The sequence below is a fragment of the Pongo pygmaeus genome, chromosome 11 (assembly GCF_028885625.2).
Source record: "Pongo pygmaeus isolate AG05252 chromosome 11, NHGRI_mPonPyg2-v2.0_pri, whole genome shotgun sequence".
Lineage (NCBI taxonomy): Eukaryota > Metazoa > Chordata > Mammalia > Primates > Hominidae > Pongo > Pongo pygmaeus.
The window spans coordinates 20,483,921-20,510,684 of record NC_072384.2 but is presented as its reverse complement, the minus strand read 5'-3'; the positions used below and the strand labels follow the sequence as shown (position 1 = coordinate 20,510,684).

The window sequence follows — 26,764 nt, the reverse complement described above, 5'->3', positions numbered from 1 at the left end:
GCAAAAGTTTTTATGACTTAACCTCATTTAATTCATGCAGAAACCTTGTGCAGTAGGTAATATCCCCACTTAATAGATAATAAGACTGGTGTTTGCTGAGATGAAAGAATTTGTGCAAGGCCATAGAGCTGATGAATTCAATTCCAGATCTGTGTTCCCACAGCCCACCAGTGAAAACAGAGATTGGAACAAATGTATTATAATGATCATAGAACAAAGGTGTTGGGGTCCACAAAGATAACCTCACAGACCGAATAATTTTGCATCTTATGCAATATTTCAGCATCAGAGGGAAAAACGCTATCTTGAATTTATTCTCGAGGGAAATGTTTGTAAATAATCCTGATACAATAAGCATCCGACATGCCTCAGAGACAAAATGGCTCTCCTCCCTCAGTTGAAGAAGCGTTCTCAGAGGCAAGTTTTAAGGGACCCTGGGTTTAGAAGGTGAAGATTTATCAGTGATTTGAACAGTGTTTAAACAAACTCCCCACGCGTAGACTGTAAACTTAAGGAAGGTGAAAAATGAGTTTCAGTAATAATAGTCAACTTACATAAATTCCCTTTACAGCTTCAATTAGAAGTTGTAGCATCTTTCTTCATTTTATAGTGTGCCTGTGAGCTGTTAACCAGCTGCTGGGCTTCAGCCCAGCAGTGACTGTCTATTAGAGACGGCTGAAATAATTCCCAGTTATTTATGGGTTATTACCATGGTTTCAAGCTTGCATTCCCATATGCTCTGAACCTATTAAAGCCATTGGGATGGAGTTCGTAAGGAGCACCAGCAATCGTATACCTGCAAGGCTCTATACCCATCTTAATGAGAAGTAGATACGCTCTGGTTGCAAGCTACACTAAATCAGTGTAATTTTTTTTTAAGAACACCCTTTAAAAAGGTATAGCACTAACATTTCCCATATACTATTACAGCCCTAAAATGACATGCATTTAAACCCTTAGTTGCTTCTAAAACCAGCAAAACGTCTGATTTTGCTTTGCACATCACGTCAAAATTCCAGTTACACTCCTGTGTGTACCTTTCTCAGGAACTAAGCCTGTTAATGCTAACAATTAACCAGACAATTACTCTGCTGCCAACCTTACTCAAAGCATAATTTCCTTTGAAAGTGTAATTCAGAATTGAATTGTGCATTTAGATATGTGTTTCAAGACAGAACCAAAATTCTAAAGTAGCTATAATATGTTTCTTCCTTGGGATGAGTGAAGGATGCCATATAAAATAATAGCAAATAGTTTAGCAATGGAAAAAAAAGGTAAGAAGGAGACACATGTTACAGTATTGGCATTCCCTTTGCCACGCTTTTTGTTTTCTCTACAGTGATGGAGTATGCCCTATTTTGTACCAATTCTGTCCCCTCCCTGAGAATGCTAGGATTTACAATGAAAAGGGCGTGCACTGCTGTGAATGAGAAAGCACCAAAATAATTAGACCTCAAGGTCTTCCATCAATAGGTCGCCAAAGCAATGACGGATCATTTCAGCATTCTTCTTCATCTTTTTTCTCTGTCCCACAGGGTGCCCCGACAATCTCACCGATTCCCAATGTTTAAATCCCATTAAGGCTTTCCAAGGCTGCATGAGGCTCATCTTTATTGATAACCAGCCCAAGGACCTCATTTCAGTTCAGCAAGGTTCCCTGGGGAATTTTAGTGATTTACACATTGATCTGTGTAGCATCAAAGACAGGTAATTATTGTCTCTTCTCCTCTGTTCTCCCACCCCTTCCCATTCTCACTGTTCTAAATATGAGTTTCTTTAAGGAAAATTCTAATCCACCGACATTAGCCACATTAGACATAATTGAGTTGCCTAATGGAAAATATTTCTGAAAGGATTTCAGGCCCAGAGAAAAATGGTTTAAATTAGTTGAGTCTCTCTTCATGTTGACTTGCAGTAAATGGGATATGCAAATTAAATCAAAATACAAATTTGTGAAAGGATTAAAATTTTATGCATAAACAACATTTGATTACTTTGAAGTTAAAGCAAAAAGGAGGAAGGAATTACTTCTCTCCTAAACCATTTCATTTTTCACTGCTGTGGGTGTCCTTTCTAACACAGGCAGATGAGCATCCGACCATCTGGGAAGTCTGCAACAGAGGTTCCCGAAATGCCCAATAACACACAACTACTCCTGGGTTTGGCTGGTTTTTGCTCCTACTGCCCCTACCACGGCTTCTCTGTCCCAGAGATCAGAAAAACTCACTTTATCTCTCCATTGCCCCTGGGATCTGGCTCTTCTTATATTAGAAGTTTCTAAATGCAAAGACACACTGCAGAAAACCAAAGATGACGGATTCTGAATTTGCATCAAGGTTTACCATGTTCTTCTTCTTTCCTCTCCAGAGCCTACCTCCTTCATTCTTCCAGTTCTGCTCACCCTTGTCAAAATATCATTTATAGAATGGGTGAATAACATCTGTTCAGTGCTTGCCTATGTGTTGATGATACAGGGTCTCTGCGTATGTTTCATCAGGGAATACATTAGCAATAAAGTTACAATAAAGTTAGATAAATGACAAAGAAATGCACCCTTATTTGTCAGACACATGGCAGTAGCAACTTAGTCTGACCCTGAGAATGAGTCGAAGAAGGTTTCAGAAGGTGATGCTGAGTTGAATCTTGAAGGAGAAGACACTGGCAGGCTAGGCCAAGGTTGAGAGGGGAAGGGAGATTGGCGTAGAAGCAGGAGAAAGCATGGATTGCAAGTATTTCATCAATTCAAAATACTTTTTTGGCACTTGAAATCTCTAATAGTTGAATTGGCAATATCTATTTTTCATAGTGGCATATAAAATAATGGTATATCTTAAAATTAATGGTGTCTTAGATTCAATAATATATAGCTCAGTAGGGATGGTAGGCCACTGTGGATGGTGCACCTGGTGTGAATATGTCCAGAGATGTGGGGCAGGATCAGCCATGAAGAACTTTGTGTACCAGTGGGATTTGGTTTCATGCTCTTGGTGAGAACCACGGAGGAAGGTGGCTAGCTTTTCCTAGTAGAAAGAGTACTCATGAAGAAGTGAGAAAGGGGGATTGGAAGAGAGCTGGCCCACAACTAGGCAGGTGACTGCCCCAGTTCAGGAGAGGAATAATGAGTATTAGCAGGTGCCTCTACTGAGGGGCACAGAAATCGGCCATGCAGTGCATAGTCTCTGCTAATGCTGAAATGAGCTGCATAACTTGGTGAAACTTTACACACATTTCTCCATTAATATCACTATACATGGGATCATCAGCAAATCATGCAGATTTTCTGGCTCTTCTGCTTCGTTTTTTTTTCTATTTGACCAGCTGAAAAAGAGGTAATAAAATATGTGCTTCATTAAAATGTGCTAGTTTAGAGCTCAGAGAATAAAAGTTATCTCAGGCGATGGTTGGCAACTATTGGCCAGACCAATAGTCTTTAGTAATGGTGAGGGAGAAGCATCCTACTTCATCAGCCAGTGCAGCCTCTTCCAAAGTGTTGATCAATACAGGGAGCATTTATCAACAGGGGTCTCTTATGCTACCTTAATTTTTAATCAAGCAAGCTCTCATTATTTTCGATTGCATCAAAGTCATTGCCATATACACTGCATCATTAGTTTTGTGTAATTGTAGTCTCGTATAATTGTATTACATACAATTGTGCTTTCATTAATTGTATAATAAGGGATTGTGTTTAGTTTCGTGGGTAAATGGTAAGTTTTTCTTTATTTACCAGGCACTGTGTCTAACAGAAGGGAAAGCTGGGGCAAGGGACTGTGTTTGAGTCACTCTTTCTTAAACTCATAATTAATGTTATCTGAAGAGGGGCAAGAGTTAGAAGGGCAGGTGTTTTCTGAATTTGGTGTTTCATTTTTAATGTGTTAATCAACGTGAACTGGATTTCAGGTTAATTGCAAACTATTTGCCTTCAAGGAGCTTGCTACTTGTTGGGAGAAAGGAGGGGAATAGGCTGGCAGTGGTTCTCCTTACCTGGACTGCTGTCTGGAAAACCCACAGAGGACAGTCTGAGAATCTCTTCTTACTCTGAGACCCCTTCCCAGTCCCTTATTACAGGCCGTAGAGACCCAGGCCTCCATCTGCCTCTTTGTGGTTGTCCTACCCCTTCTTTTTCTCTCTCAAAGTGAAGTGGGATCCCGCCCTGCCAGCTTTTCTTTTTTGCTGGCCCCAACTGGGCATCTTACATACTTAAAGGGTCTTAGTGCTAGTCACGTGGGAAAATCAGATATAAGACATCTAAAGTAGCATTCTGGCCGGGCACGGTGGCTCACATCTGTAATTCCAGTACTTTGGGAGGCCAAGGAAGGTGGATTAACTGAAGTCAGAAGTTCGAGATCAGCCTGGCCAATATGGTAAAACCCTGTCTCTACTAAAAATACAAAAACTAGCCAGGCGTGGTGACACATGTTTGTAATCTCAGCTACTTGGGAGGCTGAGACAGGAGAATCCCTTGAACCCAGGAGATGGAGGTTGCAATGAGCCAAGATGGCGCCACTATACTCCAGCCTGGGCGACAGAGCAAGACTTTGTCTAAAAATAAATAAATACATAAACAAATAATAAAGTAGCATTCCTACCTGAGGCACAAATGTTCCAAAATCTCAAGAGCTCCCTCCGGTGGAGGTCCTTTAAGCAACTTCCTTTTGAGGTGGTGCCTAAGACCCTGACATCTGTGGCCCAGTTTGCACTATTTACAAACCACCTTTGATACTTCATCCTGAGCAAAAGCTAAAAGGGTCTCTTCTCAGGAATTAAGAAACTTTAACCAATGTGCATCTCAGGGATGGGCAAATTACCAAATCTTCTGGCTCCTGGGAGGAAAGGAGTTGGAAGAACTGGCCTTGCACACAGCTCTGGAAGCAGGAAGGTGTTGGTGCTGGGCAGCTCCAGTGCCTGGCAGTCCATGGGCAGGATGGGAGAAGGAAGCAGTAGGAATTAGAATAAGGTATTCCTGACACACACTGTGCCCTGTTCACGGTCCTTCTCAACCTCTAGGACACGGTGTGCAGCTGCTGCCCTTCTTCTGCAGGCCAAACCACCAGCCTCATAATCTCTACACCCTAAGCCCCTGCCCTTCGTAATAACCACCTTTCCAGCCTTTTTGACTTGAAGCAGGCAAAACACAATAGTCTAAGCCAGCGGTCCCCAACCTTTTTGGCATTCAGGGACTGGGGGCTTGGGGGGATGGTTTTAGGATCATTCAAGCACACATTTATTGTGCACTTGATTTCTATTATTATTACATTGTAATATATAATAATTATGCAATTCACCATAATGCAAAGTCAGTGGGAGCCCTGAGCTTGTTTTCCTGCAACTAGATGGTCTCATCTGAGGGTGACTGAAGACAGTGACAGATCATCAGGCATTAGATTCTCATAAGGTGTGTGCAACCTAGATCCCTCACATGCACAGTTCACAATAGGGTTTATATGCCTGTAAGAATCTAATGCTGAAGTTGATCTGGTAAGAGGAGGACCTTAGGCAGTAATGTGAGTGACGAGGAGTGTCTGTAATTACAGATGAAGCTTTGCTTGCTCACCTGACACTCACCTCCTGCTGTTGGTCCCAGTTCTTAAGAAAACACGGACCAGTACTGGTTCTGGTTTGTGGCCCAGGGTTTGAGGACCCCTGGTCTAAGCTATCACAGAGAAAAGTCACTTTCAGTAAGGCTTTGTTCAGTGAACAGCTGTTGATACACCCTCTGTAGTTCTGACTCATAGGTAGGCATTGAGTGAGAGAGTGAGACTGACTTACATCTATGCCTGAGTAGGATATGATGCTGTAAAGGCTCTAGAAGCCCAGGGAGTCCAGAGGCACTAATATCCCCACTTTCTAAAAGGGGAAAGCTAAGACCTGGAGAAGTATGTCAGTGTTCTCAAGGTCCCACAGGGCTGAAGTTATGATCAAGAGTCAAACACTGTGAGTATTCTCTCCTTGGTACTATCTAGCAAAGAGGCACTGATCCGGAAAAGGCAGTCACTCTGTGTCTGTGACTTTAAATGTGTAACCCCATTTTCCGATTGTCGACCTAAAAGGAAAAAGCTGATGCAAAATTAATATAAGTACAGAGTTCATTTGGGCCGAGCTTGCTTGAGGCAATCCAGGAGCACAGATTCAATTTGCCCTGAATAGACACTCGGATTAGCAGCCCTTGCAACTGGGTTTCTAAAGGCAAATGTGAGGACAAGGAGTGAACTGTTATAAAGTTCTGCCAGGAATTCTCAATGGTTTACAGTTTACAGATTTGATTAGTGATTGGCTATATATTGTTAAGCTGTAGGGTGTGGGTTATAGGGTGTCCAGTGCAGCATTATTAAGTTAATAACAAGCAGTTCCAAGAGATGAGTACACAGCTCAAAGTGGGGGTGTAGAGTATGACTGGGGTGTCATTTTAATGTTTTATTGGCCTGATAAGTAAAAGGACTTGCATTCCTCACATAAATGTTGTTCTCTTTTCTCATGCTCAACCAGATTGAATTTTTAAGAATATGCAATATGTCAGATTCTTTGTAACATTTATGTGCCTAATGCAATTCCATCTAGGAGGGGACATTCAGAGTGGCATGCAATGTCTAGCAGGGTCTGAGTGGAGTAAGGTGAGCCGGGTTCAAAGAGTCTCTGCCCCACATCCATGTAGATGATTCCCAGTCAATTCCAGGAGCCATGTCCAGTCCTGTGAGGTTCAAGATCCATGACAGGAGAGACAGATTAGCAAATGCTGTCCAAGAGTATCAACAGGAGACAGCCTCCAAGGTGTGAAGCCAAACCAGGAGGGAAAAACAGGGATGCTGATGAGGAAGGTGTCTGAGGTGGGGAGAAGCAGAGGCCATACCTGGGAAAAATCCAGAATCCCGGTGCAGGTGGCAGCAGCTTTGAGAAGCAGCAGGACACATTTAAATCCACCCCGCCCACAGTCTGAGATGTGACACATATTATTTAAACTTTTGTCCATGTTTTCCCTTTTGCAAAACCAGGATCACAAAACCTACCTTTGTGCTAAGAGTTAAATGAGAGAGTGCGAGAAAAATAAAAGAGTGCGAGAAGTCAGGTGTTCAATTGCATGACTGGAATGCGATAGATGCTTAGTAAGCGTTCACTATGTTAATTCCTCTAGCCAAAGATTTGCCACTTCTCTAGTTTCCATGGGGAGAGAAGAGGCTTAAGTGCCCTCCACCCTTTCCCCAACCCCCACTGTTTCAAGTGATCCTCAGTAGTTTCTGGGGTGATTCCCATGTGAATATTTCACATGCGTCCCCCCTCCCAAATCAGTCTGCTTTGTGACTCCCCTTGGACTTTGGTCCCACTTTTTCAGAGGACCTGCCCCTCAAGGCCCCCAGCCATGGCCCATTAGGAAAGCACTCATTAATTTGGGTGCTAAGGTTGTGGTCTTCAGATTTTCCTAAAGCATTAGTCTCAAGATCAGGACTAGAATGAGCCTAGAGAGTATTTAAGGAGACCCCTACTTCTAGGGTCATGCGTGTGTGGATCCTGCATTTGCAGAAACCTGAGAGTGAGGGTCTCTTTAAATCTTATAGGCAAATTGGAGCATTTTAACATCAGAATCACCGGAAGTGCTTGTTAAAACACAAATTACTGGGGGTGGAGCCTGGAAATTTGCATTTCTAAGAAATTCCTGGGTGATGCTGCTGCTACTGGGCTGGCCTGGTGGCCATACTTTGAGAACCATGCTGTAAAGCTTCTGCTCCTGGAGGATGTGGAATTGTGTGGAATCTGCAAAGCTGATGTAGGTGTGGAGGAGAGGGATGGTTCCTGTCCCACCTAGGGCCTCAAGCAGCTACTCTCCTGCCAGAGTCTCTCTGAAAAGTTTTTCAGCTCCCTCAAAGTCCCAAAGCCTCTTTCTCCAAAGTGGTGTTGAAATCAGCCCAAGGGATGCTGCAGGAGGCCACTGAGTTTCTTCCGCCTCTGAGCTTTCCTGATCTTCCTCTCTCAGCTCCTCCCCTGCTTCCCACTACGAACAAAACCTTCGTGAATAACAAGGAAAATGATCAGAACCTCTGACACACCTCAGTGAGAAGTATTTTGGCTGGAGGAAAGTGTAGTTCTAGAACAGCTACAGCTGCTGACAAGCATAACTGTTTGTTGTGAGGTACCCCTGAACGTCACAGCTTGATCTTTCCTTCTAAAACACTTCACAGCCTGCAGGTGGTGGTGGTGCCTATATAGGAGTGACTCCACCTCTCCCCAGTCTTGCTTAAAAAACTTTATAAAGATTGATGGACACTGTTTTGCAGCAACATGGATGGTATTTAAGTGAAACAAGTCAGATTCAAGAAGACAAATATTGTATGTTTTCACTTATAAGTGGGAGCTAAATAACGTGGACACATGGACTTAGAGAGTGTGGAATGATAGGCAATGGAAAAGTGAGGGAGTTGGAGTGGGGTGGATAATGAGAAATTACTTAATGGGTTTGTTATTGGATAGGGGTCCCGATCCAAACCTCCAGAGAGAGTTCTTGGATCTCGCACAATGAAAAATTTGGAGTGACTCCATGGAGTAAAGTGAAAGCAAGTTTATTAAGATAGTAAAGGAACAGAAGAATGGCTACTCCATAGGCAGAGCAGTGGCATGGGCCGCTTTACTGAGTACACTCATAGTTATTTTTTGATTATATGCTAAACAAGAGGTAGATTATTCATGAGTTTTTTGAGAAAGGGACAGACAATTCCAAGAACTGAGGGTTCTTGTCCTTTTTAGACCATATAAGGTAACTTCCAGACATTGCCATGGCATTTATAAACTGCCATGTAAACTCCATCACCACTGTATTTTCTCCCACACACATTCATTTAAGAAGGCCAGGTGTGGTGGCTCACACCTGTAATCCCAGCACTTTGGGAGGCTGAGGAGGGTGGATCACGAGGTCAGGAGATCGAGACCATCCTGGCCAACATGGTGAAAACCCGTCTCTACTGAAACACACACACACACACACACAAAGTGTAGTGAGCAATGAGGACGAGCACAGATCACTTTCATCTTGACTTGGTGGGTTTTAGCAGGCTTCTTTACTGGATCCTGTTTTATCAGCAGGGTCTTTATGACTTGTATCTTGTGACACCAGTCCTGTTGACTTCCTGTCTCATCCTGTGACTAAGAATGCCTAATCTCTTGGGAATGCAGTTCAATATGTCTCAGCCTTATTTTACCCAGCTCCTATTCAAGACAGTTGCTCTGGTTCAAAAGCCTCTGACAGGTTCAATGTACATTGTTCTGGTGATGGATATCCTGAAAGACTTAACTTGACCACTAAGCAATCTATGCATGTAGCAAAATTACAATTGAACCTCATAATCTATACATATAAAAAAATGATTAGACAGACACTGATTTCATATGGCCTTCTGGTGCCCACCAGGGACTTGGATGGTCACCTGGCCCATTCCTTCATCATTTCCTCATACAGTGATGCTACTGTGGAAGATCCGAGGAGATCCCCCAGCTATGGTTGTGCACGGGAGGAAACGGAGGCCACACAGAGGGTGGCAAAGCCAGATATGGAAGCAGGGTGCTGTTTCCTGTGGTCTTTGCTTTTGCATCCTATGGAGACTTTTTGCTGTAATCCTTTCTAAAATTAAACCATTTACTTTTTCCAAAGAGGAGATCACATGTAGAGCACTGCATTACATTTCTTGTGGCAAATAAGTCATGAAATGTAGCTTCTCCCTCCATCACCACTGTGTTGTCTCCCACACACATTCATTTAAGAAAGCCAGGTGTGGTGGCTCACGCCTGTAATCTCAGCACTTTGGGAGGCCAAGGGGGGCAGATCACAAGGTCAGGACATTGAGACCATCCTGGCCAACATGGTGAAACCCCGTCTCTACTGAAATAAAAAAAAAAAAAATTAGCTGGGTGTGGTGGTGCATGCCTGTGATCCCAGCTACTCTGGAGGCTGAGGCATTAGAATCGCTTGAACCCAGGAAGCGGAGGTTGCAGTGAGCCGAGATCATGCCACTGCACTCCAGAGTGCAGACAGAGCAAGACTCCTTCTCAAAAACAAACAAACAAAAAAAAACAGAAAGAAAAGAAAAAAGAAAAAGAAAGTGTCTACTGAACTCTCTGGTCAAAATTCCTACCTTGTTGGTTCAGGGTTTGGAGTACAGTAAACACTGAGAGTTGGCAAGCATTACGTTGGATTACCTCCCATAAACAGACTCTTGCTAAAAACCCACCCTGTGTGGGAGCTTGTTAAAAACAGTGGGTAATATAAAAAGATTACATTGCGCAGTAATACATATGTTTTAGTCCTTCTCTAAAATTGAAAGCCTTTACATTGGGCGCCAGAAAAGCCATTGGAAGGGCAATGCCCACACAATCTGAGCTTCTAACTCTGAAGTGAGAAATGTTACAATATGCTGTTCTCCCTTAACTCATGGGATGGGGCCAAAATCAAAACAAGATCACTTCTGCTTTACTATTTATCATTTGTGGTCTATTTCACAGAGGGGAAAAAAAGTTATATTTTATGTAACACTTACTGAGCAAACATTCCTAAATGTTATTTCGTTTTATTCTCTCCATAGTCTGCAAGGCCTACCAAGTGGGTTCTCAAAGTATGGCCCCCAGAACTGCAGCATCGGTGTCACCTGGCAACTTGTTAGAAACGCAGTTCTCAGACAGCAACCCAATTCTACTAGATCAGAAATGTGGGGTGGGGGCTGGGGCATCTGTGTTTTAATCATCCTCCAGGTGACTTGAATGCACACTCAAATTTGAGAACCACTGCGTTGTTCGGTTATCGCCGTTTTCTAGATAAGTCAACCAATTCTTAGAAAGGTTCAGTGACTGCCGAGGTCATATCTTAGTATTTGGAAAAACCAGGATTCAATTCAGGTTTTGCTGACTCCTCAGTATATATAAATATGGAAAGCCTGTTACCAAAAGGCCAGAGAAAGAGGAGACATGGGCTTGGGTAGCTAGAGCAGGCCAGGGAGGGGCTACAGAGGAAGCAGCACTTCCTGAGGAACTTGAAGAGCAGGCTGGATTTAGGAAGGTCAAGGAGGGATGCTCCAGGGGTTCTCATGTGGAGAGTGTAAAGCTGGGGTTGGGAAGGGGTGCGCTGCTGAATGTCTGTTTGCCCATATTGGAAGGGCTGTCTTGGCAGCAGTGGATTCAAGAGAACTGAAATCAGAACCGGAGTAAACCTGCCAGTGCACAAAACAGTTTAAAACTTGAGAGACCAGCCACATTAATAGTGAATCTTTAAATAATGCTTACTGTGGGCCAGGACAGTGTGACAATGTGTGTGTGTGTGTGTATGTGTGTGTGTGTGTGTGTGAGAGAGAGAGAGAGAGAGAAAGAGAGAGACTAATCTTCACCACAATGTTGTGAGGTTAATATTATTAACTCCATTTTACACACAATAAATTGGAGGCACAGAGGCACTAAGTAATTTGCCCAAGGTCACACAGCCTATATGTGGTAGAGCCTGGCTGCAACTCATGGAGTCTATTTGGAGAGATTAGGCCTGTCCTGGCACTGTGCTACTTCTAACCCTGCTGTGGGAAAGTGCCCTGCATTCTTCAGCAGGATTGTGAAGTGGAAAATGATGCGTTTTTGTCTTGCATTAATATCACAAAGATGGTTGTATTAAAGCAGGAAGAGAAGGGCTATGGAGCACCTTGGTGCCTCATGGGTTATCATCCCTATCCTCACAGCTCACTCTCACCATCTCCTAAAGAACACACTGAGATAGATGCAGAACGAGCTCAGGGCTCCCGTGAGACACTGGGCTTGAGCTAGTTCTTTGAGCTGATTGGGGAATAGAAGAACCTGGGAAGTTGCTGGGAATGACTGTCTTGAGGAGATAGGCTTCAAGCTGATATTGCAAAGGTGTTCCATCTGGAACTGCCCAGAAAAAGGACTGATTCATTTCTCTACTTCTTTAATGAGTGTTTCCTTCCCCCGTCTATCTCACACCTGTTTGAATCTCAGAAAAGAAGAGGGTTTTGGAGAAATGGGAAACCTGGATTTGATTAGAAATAAGCGAACTTGAACGAGTGCATCTGTGCCCTGTTATAAACCTCATCTCTATCATCACTTGTTTTTACAAGAAAAGTGGATCATTATCTTGATGAAATGGTCCTTCTCCACCTGTGCATATGGACGGGCACAAAAGAGCCTTTATTCATGGAAAACACAGAGGGCTGAGCAAGCCAGGGTGGTACTTCATTCTGGCCCATCAGATGGTGGTGAGGATCCTTCCCCATCAACTGGTAATCTGACATACTGATGCTGAAAATGAAGCCAGAACAATGAGCCAGGTGAATTATCACAAGCACTTCCAAAAATGAGGAGTTCATTCCAAGTGCTGTATTTATGCGATTGAGGTATGACATGCATGTCAACGTATCAGGAAGAAAATGTCTACAAAGTCCCCAGGGCTCTGGATCATATCTGTCCTGAGATATACTGGCTTAGAAATTCAGATGTTTTAGGTCAGGCGCAGTGGCTCATGCCCAGGACTTTGGGAGGCCCAGTTTGGTGGAGACCAGGAGTTCAAGACCAGCCTGTCCAACACAGTGAAACTCCATCTCTACTAAAATACAAAAATTATCCAGACATGGTGGCGCACGCCTATAATCCCAGCTGATGGGGAGGCTGAGGCATGAGAATCTTTTGAACCCAGGATGTAGAGGTTACAGTGAGCAAAGATCATGCCAGTGCACTCTAGCTTGGGTGACACAGTATGTGAGACTCTGTCAGAAAGAAAGAGAGGGAGAGAGAGAAAGAGAGACTCTGTCAGAAAAGAAAAGAAAGAAAAGAAAGAAAGAAAGAAAGAAAGAAAGAAAGAAAACGAAAGAAAGAAAGAAAGAAAGAAAGAGAAAGAAAGAAAGAAAGAAAAGAAAGAATAAGAAAGAAAGAAGGAAGGAAGGAAGGGAAGAAAGGAAGAAAGAAAGAAATTTAGATGTTTTAGATGACAGAGTAGCAAAGGAGACTTTTTATCTAGATAGAAATGTGAGAAAAAGGTTTAGATTCTCAAGCCACTTATGTGAAGCAGAGAACATTCCTAAATTAATGAAAAGAATAAAGAGATTCCTTGGTATTGATTCCTTTACATGATCGATATCTCAATAAGCCTTCATCCAACATCCCGATAAGAGCCTTCCATCTGTTTCTCATGTTCTCTAAAGAGCACTCCCTTCTACACAGCCAATGTCACATTAACTTTTTCCTCATTTGCATTGATGTCCACTCACGGGGCCCTTGAGGCAAAGCACCTGAAGCCTTTGAATGCTGTTTTTCCCTGGTCCAAAAGCATTCATCGATGGCCCATTATAAGCGCCATTTATAGACACAGTTGGAAGAGAAAGGGAGTATAATATGTTTTCAGTTGGGAAAAGGGCAGGTCTGACCTGCAGTAAAAGGTTCTCACTTGTGTCTGCAGTGAAATATAAATTTAAAATTAGCTCTATGCTACTTACATTTTGAATTAAGATATTTCATAGGAAGTTCGTAGAATTCCAATTAGGCCTTGTGGGTTTGATTGTGACATGGACTTCTGAAGGCTGAACTGATACTCCTGCATCTGTATCACAGGCATGGCCAGCATCATAGATGCCATCCACTTTAACACTTAAAATGCCCAAAGAGAGCATCAGTCTCCCTGGTTGTCAACCGAGAAAATCGATATTCACATAAATTTACTAACTTGCCTCAAAATGGAATCAGACTCAGGATTTTAAGGTGGGAAAGCCTGTGCTATTTATATTTTAGCCCAATCTTGGACATAATGAATATGTAACTTCTTTGTGTCTTAGCTCCCCTAGTTGTCAAATGTGGATAACTTGTTATAACTGCAAGGTGTTAAACAAAAGCAAGGCGATATTGTTCCTGCCTGCCTATTGGAATTTTGGTAAGGATTGACTGAGATCGGAAAGAAAAGTTCTTAAAGTTAAAAGCAAGAGAGACAGAAATGGATGGGGTTCTGTGTATATCAGCAGGCCAGGTTTTAGAAAACCCATACACAGGCAGAAAACGATGACATTTCTCTGAATAATTTACCTACATACGTAACCTATTTTATTTTTTAGACAAGTGATTAATATTTTCACTTGATTCAAGTTACAGATGTGAAATCTTCCCTCTAGGTTTAGCTTCATCTTAAAAATATCTCTTGGACATGATTTACTAAGCCCACTTCAGGGCTCTTCTCTCCTAATTCTGGGAGTACTGTAGACCCAGCAGTAGATATCTCAACACCTGAGAAATGCAAAGGGAACACACAAAGCTAAAATAGAGAGTTAATTGAGAGAATGTAGATTAAGTTGGATTTTATGTCTTGCCAAATTTTAGTCTCTAAACTCGTGTGATGTCTAGTACATCCAGAACACTGTTAACTTTATTATGACAAAATGTTAGAATCACCTTGCTACCTGCTTTTACCCATGCTGAAAAATATAATTGTGACTGTAATAATTTAGTAGGGGGCTATCTCTGCTTTGGATATGGAAATCTTCTCAGATGTGGTTCCTAAGTAACTCTAGGTTTATAGGTTTGATCAAATCATTGTATTGAGAATTGTAAAACCCTACACTCTGAAATGAGAATCATTTGTATCAACATTAGCATTTGTGTATGCACATAGCTGTGTATGTGTTCACACGCGATATGATACTAGCCCGTGAATCCTGATGCACACTTCTAGGTCCTACTAACTGAGAGACTGCCTGTGCTCTGCTAATATTCCTCTGTGACCTAGTCATTCATTTATGAAATTTTCCTTGCATGCTTACTCTGTTCCAGGCACATTTCTTTGCCTGAAGATCCAAAAGTGAGCAAGACAGAGAGTTTTTTATCTTAGAGCCATGTCATTGATTTTCCCTGCTCTGATCTTCCTTGGATCAGGAATCTGCTTTTTTTTAGTATTATGAATCATTCATTCATTCATTCATTCTTTCTTCTCTTGTGTTTGGAACCTTTCTGCTGTGCCAGGTGCTGGGTAGAAGCTGAGGATATACTTGAGTGCCAACCACAGTAGACAATCTCTAACTTCAGAAAGCTCCATGGAAGGACACACATTTGAACCAAATAATCATGGAAATAAACATATATGCTCCCAAATACCATGAGTGTCCTCATGCACATAAATAGAGCACCAGGAGAGAACCTGAGAGGAAGGCCACTTTATACTGCAGATGGGGCAGCATGCCAGGAAAGGGATGTGGGCATTGTTATCTTCAGGCTCTACAAAAGCATCTGTACAGAGGTCGCTGCAAACTTTTCTCAGTGACTTTCTCAGAGCTTTGTCATCTCCATGGCTTTCTAGGAACCTCTGGCTGATGACTCTGATCTCCATGTTCTGTGTGTGTCCTCTGCTGAAATCCCTGTTTGGTGTGGAGACTTAGAGGACAAGAAGTACAAAATTCTGATTTTTTTTTTTTTTTTTTTGGTGAGAAGAAATTTTTTCACTGGTGTTTTAGCTGAAAACAAATTCCCCACATTTTCCCAAAACATGTGTGTACTGGGAATTCCTGTCTGCCACTAATACCACTCTCTTACTCTCCTCCCACCGCCCCCCATCCCTTCCCTGGCTGCCATGGTTAAAGGGTTAGGCTTCTAGTAATTCAATTCTAATAGTATATAGGCTACACCCCTACACTTAGAAAAATATGAAAAAAAGTCAGCCTACTCAAAATAAACACCAGTGTAAAGGTGGGACTGATATTTCAGCTAGCAATTTTGTAAATCCCAAGAATCTGAAAGTGACAAAAGGAATATGCATTTTAAAGGTCATTCCAATTACCATGCTTACTCATGTTGAGCTGAAACTCTGGAGTTTATGTGAGAAGACCCACGCACTGGGGGGATAAATGAGAACATGTGGTTGGGAGAAACTCGAACAAATAGTAAGGAGAGTAATACAAATCACTGTTGTTTTCTGTGATATTAAATAATTCTTCAACCTCAGAGGCATCTGAGAAGTAGAGGAAAGCTGACTATCGATAAATAGCTGGGCAAATCCTCACAACTCTAAGAGCCCAGGATTCCATGATGGATTTACTTCTGATCTACATTTTGCACACTTACATGAGGATCCAGAAGAAGAGGTCTCAAGGGTGAACTCTTGTCTGCATTAAAATGTCTATTTGCAACCACTGCATTCTCCAAGTCATAGTGGATTCCCAACTCAATTTTTCTCAATAGAATTATCTTAAATGTAGATATACCTTTCCTGCTTTTGAAATAGGAAAACAAAATAGCCAAGAATTATTCCTTTAGACAGGGTTTGCCTCATATATCTCTCCCACTTCCCCAAATGCATATGTTATTGTAACCGTAGCTATTCTAACCATCAGATTCTGTACGTGCATTTCACATGACCTCCAGCACATGATGGAGCCTGAGGCATTAAACACATGAATCCAAGTCCTCCTACTTGACTTTTGCAGTCTTCTGGCCTCACCTGTTCCTCCCTATCTATCTTTACCTCCTACTATGAGATGAATAATTCATCATTCCATCTGTGTGCATTTACTGAGCATCTAGTATGTTCCAGGACATATATACATAGTTTCTGCCTTAAAGAAGCTCAAGAGCAAGAGAGCTAGATAAGAAACCTGAAAGCAGACATCTTACAAAGGGAAGTTAATGGCACTGAGGGCCATGAAGTTACATCCCAGCTGCATTTTGACAGGAGAGAAGTAAGGAAAATGGGAGTGTGATGGTATTCCAGAAGTGCACCACTGCCTGCCACAAAGCAGCCAGCTGCCTTCCAGCCTCCAGGCACTTGCTGCTATTTCTCTCGTCTGGAGTTCCCTTCCCAGTTTCTTTTGCCCAAATCCAGCCCATCTGTCAAAGTCTAGTTCAAATCCTACCTACTCTACGAAGTCTTCTTAACTGCTCACACTATTCTTTGCTTATTTGGGTGTCTCTGGCACTTTCTTCTTATATTTTGTTTAGCTCCCAACCATAGTCATGACTGGTTTTCTGTTTGTATCTTGCCCATCCAAAGTTCATCACGTCTACTGATGCATTCAGCTGACAGCACTTGCCTTGTGATTTTTTGTTTAATAATTTGAACCTTTTGAGCTTTAACAGCATCTGTTCTCAGTAGTTCAGGGATAAACTGCATATGAAGCTAACAAAACTCAACACGACTCTTGGTTTTGGGCAAGTATTGCCTCAAGAAATGAAGTGAACTTGATAATCTTTAATGTCTTTGTATACCCAAAACTCTGGAGGCTGCTATCTGAGATTTAGGAGTTAAAGACTTTTACTTCTTTTCTCATCTTGAAAACTTCCCAATGTGGTTCATGCCAAATACTGCTCTATTTGAATAGCAAGAGTGCCTAATAAAAGCAACGCCAGAGCCAGCTGTCATCATTCACGTGGTGTTAAGTGCTCCTTCTGTAAGCACTAGCTAGCAAGAGTATTTTTGTTTAGCAAGGCCATCATAAAATTAGACAAGCAAACCATAGCAATGTATTTGAGCAATGTAGTCTATAAATAATACAGTGGAAGGAAGCATAGGAGCACATTATCCATATTACAATCTTGTGCTTTAAAAAAAAAAAAAAAAAGGTTAGCTCTGTAATAGAAGGCAGCTCCAGAGAAATAGACAAAATGTCTTTAGTGATTGTTAAAGGATGTGAGCAGCCTCCTGGTAATAAGATCTCCTGAGTGTACCCTGTGGATTCAGTGCGCCCCTAAGCAACTCCTACAGGCTGAGTAGTGAACGCTTGTAAAGTTGGCGTTGTTTACCTAGCAGGAATGGACCAAAAAATTGTCACGGAAGGATGCTGATGTGTCTGTAACCATGTCGGCTGTTTATCTGAAAGTGAAGTTATTGAAGAAGAAAGGTTTCACATTAGCCCAGAAAGCAACATTCGGATCAGATACAGTCCATACACTGCCACTGTTTTTTAGATTTATTTATTTTTTTCTTTCTTTTTCAGAAGTGCCTGGCAGAAACTTAAACAACATTGCTATTCATTTGGCTTTGTCAAACTCTCTAGCGTCATCAAATGTAGAGAGTTGCTTCCAACTTTTGCCAAATGCCATCTAAAGCCTCTTTATTTAATAAAAAGGAATATAGAAGATATATATTTTTTCTCCTTTGATGTTCTTCCGCAGTTGTTTCTACAGTGGATTCTAACTAGAATCACCTAGGTTTACTAAAATTCAACAATGGACCAGATGCTAGCTAGTTTTTTTTTTTTTCTACTAATTTTCTTGTTCAAAGCCATATAGAACTATAATAAAATATCTTAAAATGAACTATGCTCATTTTACAAAGAAGGATACTGAGGTTCACAGGTATGAAATTACTTTCCCAAGATTACATAGTTGGCAAGTATCTTCCACCCCCAAAAAACTTAGAAGTTAAAAAAAAGTGCCCTTTGAAAGTTAAGTTAACCGTCTAATAGGTCTTAAGGGATTATCTTGGAGATACAAGAGAGTATCCATGCAAGGCTAGACAGTGCTTGGACTGAGGCTAATATTTCTAAAGAAAAAAAAATGTGTCAAATAAAAGTAGGTTGGTAAGAAGATGAGTTATAAATAAGGAAAATTAAATAGATAAAGCCAATTTTAGCTAAAGAGTTAAATTAAGACTTCCTAACATCAGATATGTAAAGAAAGAAGCCCATTCTTTGTTGCAACATCAATGGGGAATAATAGAAATAACATCAATTGTACACTCCCACAGTTTTTAATCCTCTTCTCAGACTGAGTTGGAATATCCCCCCTTATAATTGATAAAGCTTACAAGAATGTAATATAATTATTGCTTCACTGAATCAAATATTACTTGTCTAGACCAGCACTGTGCAATGGAACACTGTGTGGTGATAGAAATGATCTTCTTTATGCTATCTAACATCTTGTTACTATTGGTAACAGAGAACTCAAAATGTGTGATACATAGATTTAAGTACCACATGTGGCTAGTGACTACCATATTGGATAGGGCAGGATTAGACACTCTGCTAGGGCCAGTACTTGTGGATTTTACATTTTTCTCATCCATAAGTTCAGCAGCGGACTGCACCAGAGGTTAAGTACAAAGACTGGGTTTGGGCCTTCAAATTCAGATCTGGTGTGGTAGATTTAATGTCAACCTTAGCAGCCCAGGCTGGATATGGTCACGGTCACTATCTGTCATGGAGCCCCTTCTCCCAAAGACAATTACATCAGAAGACAAGGGCTTATCACTATTTGACTTAATTTCTCCCAACATCCTTGCAAAGAAGTGATTTAACGATTACTAGATCAAAATGTCAAAAACTTTATATTACTTAAGAAGACAAGTTAACTATATCAAGTGTTCTTTTGCTATTTCTGTTATCCAGTTCAAAGTTACTTTCTAAATTAGAATACATGTTAAAAAAACATACATTGTAATCTAAATATAATCCGTTTAGTATGGTTTGGTTTCTCATTTTTTTTCTAAAATAAGAGAGGCTTCACTTTTAAAATCTCCAATAGCATACTATATGTTGAAGTTATTGACAGAATTCCCAAAACCACCTGCTCAAATCTGAGTAATTCAGAGTAAGAGGTACTCTGCTTGGTCAACAAAACATGTGAGTTCATTTTCTAGGGTGGGTTTAGATTAATGCCTATCACAAAGTAGAAGCATGAAACCCCCAAATTCTGTGACTATTCTTGTCTGACTTCCCCAAGCTTAATTCACAGCCCTCAAATATTTGGCAAACCTAAGAAGCTAACCTAAAGGAAGAAAAGATATTGATCAGTCTGGTGGAAATATTGGTCCCTTTGAAAATCATAACATTTAACATATATTTATTAATTGGGATTCTAGTATCACACATTAGTCTCTTGTCAGTTTGCTTGCATGAGTCATTATCGTGGTGACTGTGGTCCTGGGAATCTGTCAAGAGTGGATTTCAGGCCTTATCATGTGGAAAACCCAGTTGGCTTTGATTTCATCTGAGTCTCCATACTAGCACAAATGGCGTCACATAAAGACCTATACCAGACTACAGATGTTAACCCAGGACACTCTTCAAAGCTAAGGATGGGTGACAAATAATTTTAAAATTCAGACTCGAGCCAGGTACAGTAGCACAGCCCTCCAGTCCTAGTTACTGGGCAGGCTGAGGTGGCAGGATGGCTTCAGCTCAGGAGTTCAAGATTAGGCTGGGATACATAGTAAGATTTCATCTGTAAAATAAAAATAAATAAAACATTAAAAATTAGACCTCAGCACTACCAACTGATAGCTTCAAACTTTGGAATTCATAAAAATCCCTTAAAAGCTCTTTTAATGTGGTTGTTTGGATCCTACAATTCCAGAGATTCTGATTAAGTCCATCTGGAATGGAGGTTGGAATCTGCATTTTATCCAACACCCCAGTTGGATAGAAGACTGACCCTGTGGATCAGTCCTTTAGAAGTATTGTGTCAGCAGATTAAATAAAGACATTTCTTTATTGAGTTCATCATCATATAGGCTCATCAAAATTTTTTCCTGCACAGTGGGGAGCTATACTTCCAGTTCTGCCTAATGTTAATGGTAGTCTGTGGAAAACGTTTTCTTTGTTCAAATTAGCTTGAAAAATGCTGGAGTAAGAAAAGCGTGTTTCTTTACTGAAGGGTTTCTCAATGTGTGTGTGTGTGTGTGCAAGTGTGTATCCTCATTCTTATAAACTGTGCAAGGGGGGAAGTCACTGAAAGCTATGCACAAGTTTACAAACGTGTATGACTATGAAGCCTTTCTTTCCACAAAACTACTCATTCACATAAGGAGCTTTTGGAAATGCTGCCCTAGAGTGAATAAATCACAGTAAACACCAGGAACCCATTGGGTTGCTCATTGTGGGCAGTGGGGCAGCAGCTCTGGGAGGTAGTTGGTAGTGTAGACAATGTGGCTTCAAAAGTTACCATTAAAGAGAACTCAGGAGTCATAAGCAGACATTAGCCTTCACTTTCTGCTTTTCTCTACAAAACAATCACCCTTAAAGGTAACTTCTTCTGCCCCTTTTTCCTTCTAGTATGGAGGACTTGTGCTTTTGATTTGTACAAACAAATTTGCAGCCTGCATTTTTAGTGTCTGTGATTTTAACTGACCACTTGACTTGTGAGCCTCCCTTTCCTAGAGATAGTGATACTTGTCTTACAAGATTGTTTTATTGATTCATTGAAGTAATTATTGTGATAAGCTAGCACCAAGTCCAGCACGCTGAGTCCAGAGTTTGACACCTGGTAGAGAAGTTAACTTTATTTTATATGTGTAAATATTTAGGGAGAATTAAGCAAGAAAAGGAGGGAGCAGAATCTTTCTGTCTTTCCCCTGCCAGTCCCACTACCTCCCACGCCCCCAACCAAAACCCTAGAGACAGCAAATAGACTGCAAGTTTTCTACCAGCCTCAATGCTAGCAATGGTGGCATCAGACATTATGCAGATTCCCTGGCAGGATTTGGGCTCAATAGAGAAATGGTGCATTGAATGACAGATGAGTGGGGTGACATCAGCCACAGGAGTAGGAGGAGAGAGTAAGCCCCACAAGGAAAAATTAAAAACAAAATGAGGAGTGACCTGAGCCATCTGAGAACTGACTGTCTGTATGGCATTTAATTCTAACTTAATAAAAATACAGTTGATGGGCAGTTAAAGACCGAATTTTGTGGTGTGGATTGTTCATTTTTGGAATTCTTTCCCGGGATAGAACTTAAATTGAGCTTAGAATAACAAAGAGGATTTTCATGCAAAGGCGAGAGCCAGTAAAGGCAGGGCACATGTGTAATCCTGTGTGAGGCCCTTTAGAACCCATCTATGATTTGATCAAGGGGCTCCTGTTGTGTCAGTATCTGGGGTGGCTGCTCCTATTCATCTCCCATGGTGTGGACCTCCAAGAGTTCTGTATTCTTGCATAAGTGCTTGCCTTGGCTAGGGTGGCTGGTCCAGCCAGGCCAAATAGAGCCCCTTGCAGGGGTTCTCATATTTAAGATTAAAGAGTAAGGTTCTTTTCTCATAGCAGAAGCCTTAGGCTGCAGGATTCAGCGATTGGCCGCCACAATTCCTGCCATAGGAGGAAGCGGGGATGCAGGAGGGTGAGTGAAATCAACCCACAGAGAAAAGAGATGGCCAGGGAGGAGCCAGCAACCTGGTTGTATTCGAGCCCTGAGGTTCAGCATTTCCTGAAGCTATGCTGTGTCTCTTCCTGCTGTTTAGAGACATTCAGCTCTTACTTGCATCTTCGAGCCCATGTCTCTTTCATTTCCTAAAATGGCTTAAACTGGGTTTTCACCATTTCCATCTAAGGTTTTCATTAGTATAAGTCTTTGTAGACCACATCTTTTACACTCTTAAGTTAGACGCTGAAGAATCTAAACAAGTTAAAAGGGGGGAAAAAAGAACATTAATTGTGGAAGGAAGGATTTAGTGTTTTCCTCTTTCTTTGTGTTCTCCATAATCTTCATGTGCAAGGGTCGTGACATTTTAGCTCAAATTGGATTCAGAATCTATTTCTAGAACAGGCACGATGTCAGGGGCCAATTAAGTTGTTGGACAGCTGTAGTTTGAATCATTAGCAACAACCTGTGGCCACCAGCAGTTTCATGGCGAGGCTGTGCTATACCACTGAGTGTGGCTTAGGATCTCTCTGCCTTCACCACTCAAGCCCCAGATGCAGATCAGAACTGAAGTGGAGAGGCAGCTGCCCAGTTCACTCCATGAAACCAGGTTTGCTGTTCACAAGGACAGGACACTGATGAAATTTAAATGAACAAAGGTGAAGTGTAACCTTTGTTTTCAGCTCCTGTGGTTGGCAACAGAAAATGGAAATCCCAGATCTGCATAGGCAGGCTGAGTAGTATACTGAGCTTAGCAATGTGCAAACCAAATCTCTCTCTCCACGAACTGGAAAAAAAAAGCAAAACAGTTAAAAAAAGGAAAGAGTGCAGGAAAGAAAAAAACACAGTCTATGACTGTGTCACAAAACCATCTGCAAGTGTAAGTGACAAAAATAACGAGTTCACAGTTACTTACATTTTACAAGACCTTATTTAACACCCACAAGGATTAAGATATTGTGCTTTGTCTTGATTTTAGAAACAGGGAAACTAAATCTCTGAAAGGTATCAATAATTGCAAATGTCACAGAGCTAGAAACTGGAGGAACTGGGATTAAAACTTGGGTCTCTGATCTGACGCCTGGGCTATTTGAATCTTGTCCCCTCTGAAGGAGGTCATGCTATGCCTCAGCTGGGGCACAAGGGGATGGTCCCAGACCAGCTTTTACTCCATCACAGCGGCCTCCATGCTCAGACATGGTAGCCTCTGGGCACAGTCCCTAATCCTCTGATTCTCAAACACCAGCTCAATTTTAATTTCATTGCATGACCTTTAAAGCAAAAATTAAAGAACCTTGCAACATGTCAAAATGGGTGAGCATCCTGGGTAATCCAGGCACTGCTGGTATCTGTTCACTTCGTCCACGGGTTCTAGAGACCACGGCAGTCACTACAGTGTTAAGGGCCAAGCTTGGACAGTGGTAGTCTCCATTGGAAAATGAAACCTAGAGGAGCCGGGATAATAAGATCCAGAGGGAGATTAGTGGACCCAATTATAACCTGTGTCCTTTTTGGCTTGCACTATATGAGTAGTTTTCATTTTTACTTTAATGTGGTGAAATCTTTTTGTTCCATCAAATAAAATTTTGGTTCTATCCATAACAAATAAATACAATATTTGAAGATTAAATTAGATAATTCTAGACCTGGCCTATGAAAATAATTATTTGATCCAGGCGGAGGAATGTCAAAAATTGCAGTCATACATTCGCCTCGGTATTCATTTTGTTTGGCTGTTCTGGTTTAGTCGCTAAATATTGAGAAAATCTTGATTCACACAAATAAGTTGCCCACTGATAGAAGTTCTAGATACCTTGTTTTGCAATAGCAGATGTTTTTCAATAAGACTGATCTAGAAGCATTCAAAAGTAGGTATAATTGCTTTTTTTTACTTCCAATTTGAGAATCGTGTGCATTTCTTAGAAAAGTAAAAGCCAGATAAATATATAATCAGTGCTAACACTTGCTATGATATGTTATTATTTTAACATCATGTTCATCCATTCACTTGTTCTTTCTTCATTATTATGCAGTGGAAAGAGCTTGTAGCATGCAGGTGTCCCTGAGCATGGCTGGCTTTAAGGGGATGGGGCTGTGGAGCAGCAGTGCCCTCTCTGTATCCACGCTACCTGCGTGGGCCTGAGCAGACCTGATAATACGTGACAGTGCAGTGTAACATCGTTCCCCATTAAAGTTCACAGGAATCCCATCGAAGGTGGGGAAAGATTGCCTTCAAAGTCCCCAGAGTTAGCCTGGAGCTAAAGACTAACATTGCTAGTTCAGTGAGTTAAAACCTGATTCATGACACATTTGAAAACGATACCATTTTAACCTAAAACTTACAAAATAATTAGAAATATTTGACAAGAGAGCCCAAAACAAGGAAAGGAAAGGGAAAAAATAAAACCCCACAATTTGCAATCCCTCTGAACCATCTCTACAGAATGACTCTCTACTGAAGTGCAGAACTTTGCTATTCAGTGAGGTCTGGGAGCCAGCAGTTTTCTCATTCCCATAAGCTTATAAATGCAGAACCTCTGTATCAGGGTCCTCATTTTAACCAAAGTTTGAGAAGCACTGAGTCAAGTAATAGAATTATTTCTATTCATAGTGGAATCTGAGTGATGTCCTAAAATTAAGAAGACCCTTATAGTAATCTGGAGAGCTCTACTGTCTGTGCATTTCCTGATAGCTCTAATATTCCAATGGAGGTATCATAATCATGATGCTGAACAAAAGCCTGTGAGTGCAAGGAACACAAAACCTTCTTCCTAATAGATGTGGGGTGAACTAACCCAACCAGGTTTCTCTCCCATGAAATCTACAGCCCCTCTGTCAATTGTGTGGTGGATTTCCATTCTGATGGATCACTTCTAGGTCACTGAGATAAATGGGTTGATTAAAGAAATTTAATTATATTCTATTTTGTGAAAATGACCCCTACCAAGCTAATAGAGAGTTCTCTTCCTTTTTGAATTTTTTGATATATATTATTTTATAATTTGGTGGTAGGGGACTTGTTTCTAAAGTTTCCAGGTAGCAATGTCTTGCTACTATTTTCATAGACTCTGGCTGTTTGTCATATTAACAATATTAGTATGCATGATGCTGATACATTCTTCTTGATTCTGAATGTCCTCTGCTTTGAAGAACTGGCCTTTGAAGAACTGAGAACTTCAGGGTCATACATTTTTGGTGTGCAGTAGAGTAGAGAGAGGAACTTTCCCTTTTCTGTTCAGTGGCCCTCACTGGCCCGTGCAGGGAGAGGCATGTGTGCCCTTTGTGCCCGGCTTCTTCTTGAACCCTAGCATTGTTACTGGGATCACTGACATGCATTGCAAACTCATTCGATCATCTTTGCTTGTCCATTATCTGGGGATTATCGCAACAATCACAATTGACTCCCTGCTGTGAACTAGACCCTGGAAAATTTAGGAAACTGACTTTTGACACTTTTCTTTTTATTCCCTTAATTCCTTAATGTCTGCATCTGCTGTAATTACAACAAATTTAAATTATAATGGAGATCCAACTGTGGGGGTAAAATGGGATTATGATAATTGTTGGAATGGAAAGACATAGAAATAGGTTTCAAAAGCTTTCAGAAAAGCTATCTGACCAAAACGAGATCAATGCAGTTGGCTGCTAATTAAAGCAAACAGACAAAGGAATGCAACCTAGCTGATTTTTAATGTATGAGCTTCATAACACAGCTTACATTAGTCAGCTTGCATTTTGAGGACTATTGAAATGTTTTGTTCTTTTGTCTCCAAGGAAAGCATATAGAAATTGAAACTGACCTTCAACTTTATAAAGAAGGAATGATAATTCTTTAAAAGGGAAGTTACTCCATGGAGCACAAATACATTCAGATTCATGTGTAGAGAATTATTTATCTGAACATTTGGGAATTTCAAAGGCCTGTCATTTGGTGTCCTATTCATTTCAGTCTGTTATGAGAAATGGAGAAGAGGGAAATTTAACAGGGAAGAAAAATTATTTCTGTAAGTTTTTATTTAAGTACACTGAGTATATTTTTTATGCTCTTATCTTTTAACCAATGTTTTTCTCAAGATGTGTTCAGGTTGAAGATTTTTTTAGAGGGGTAGGCATGTGTCTAAAAAGTTCATATGTCTAAATAACTGCAATAAAAATGGGCATTCGGGCACACACAGTTAACTACTGTGCTTATTTTCTTAGACAAAGGACCATTTTCTTTTAATTTTTACAAGAGACTTAGAATGTACATGAATCAATAGGGGGCAATAATGAATGGTGATCATGAGGAGTGTGTTATCAGATGAGCTTTATCCAAATGAGCAAAGGCCCTCCCCATTTAATTTGATTTCTAGAGTTTGATGAGGGACGTAGAGGGCAGTTGGTTAGACTTGGATTTGAATGTTCACTCTGCCCTCACTGGAAATCTGGAACTCGCTGAGTCTCAGGAGCTTCACATGAAAAGGTGACCCCACTACACACCTCTTGGGTACTATAACAGCTGCATCCAGGCAATGACACCAGGACAGGCCTGGCATCTCATGGGGCCCTTGAACACATTGGCAATGATACATGTCCAGTGCCCACCTTTCCAGGTGGATTGCCCATCCTCAGATATCTGAACATCTTCTTTTGTCCAGCTGGTCTCATTCCTGGGCTTATAACGTGCCTTAGGACAGCTTGACTCTC

At 41.2% G+C, this 26,764-nt stretch overlaps 1 protein-coding gene across 1 annotated transcript in view; it reads left to right on the top strand.

Moving 5' to 3' along the window:
• The window catches only part of CNTNAP5 (contactin associated protein family member 5), an 874,937-nt gene that overhangs the window by 481,836 nt on the left and 366,337 nt on the right, over nucleotides 1-26,764 (top strand). Inside the window, exon 10 of the mRNA XM_054478744.1 lies at nucleotides 1,536-1,707. Coding sequence (XP_054334719.1) covers nucleotides 1,536-1,707 — 172 coding nt within the window. The remainder of the gene's footprint in view (nucleotides 1-1,535; nucleotides 1,708-26,764) is intronic.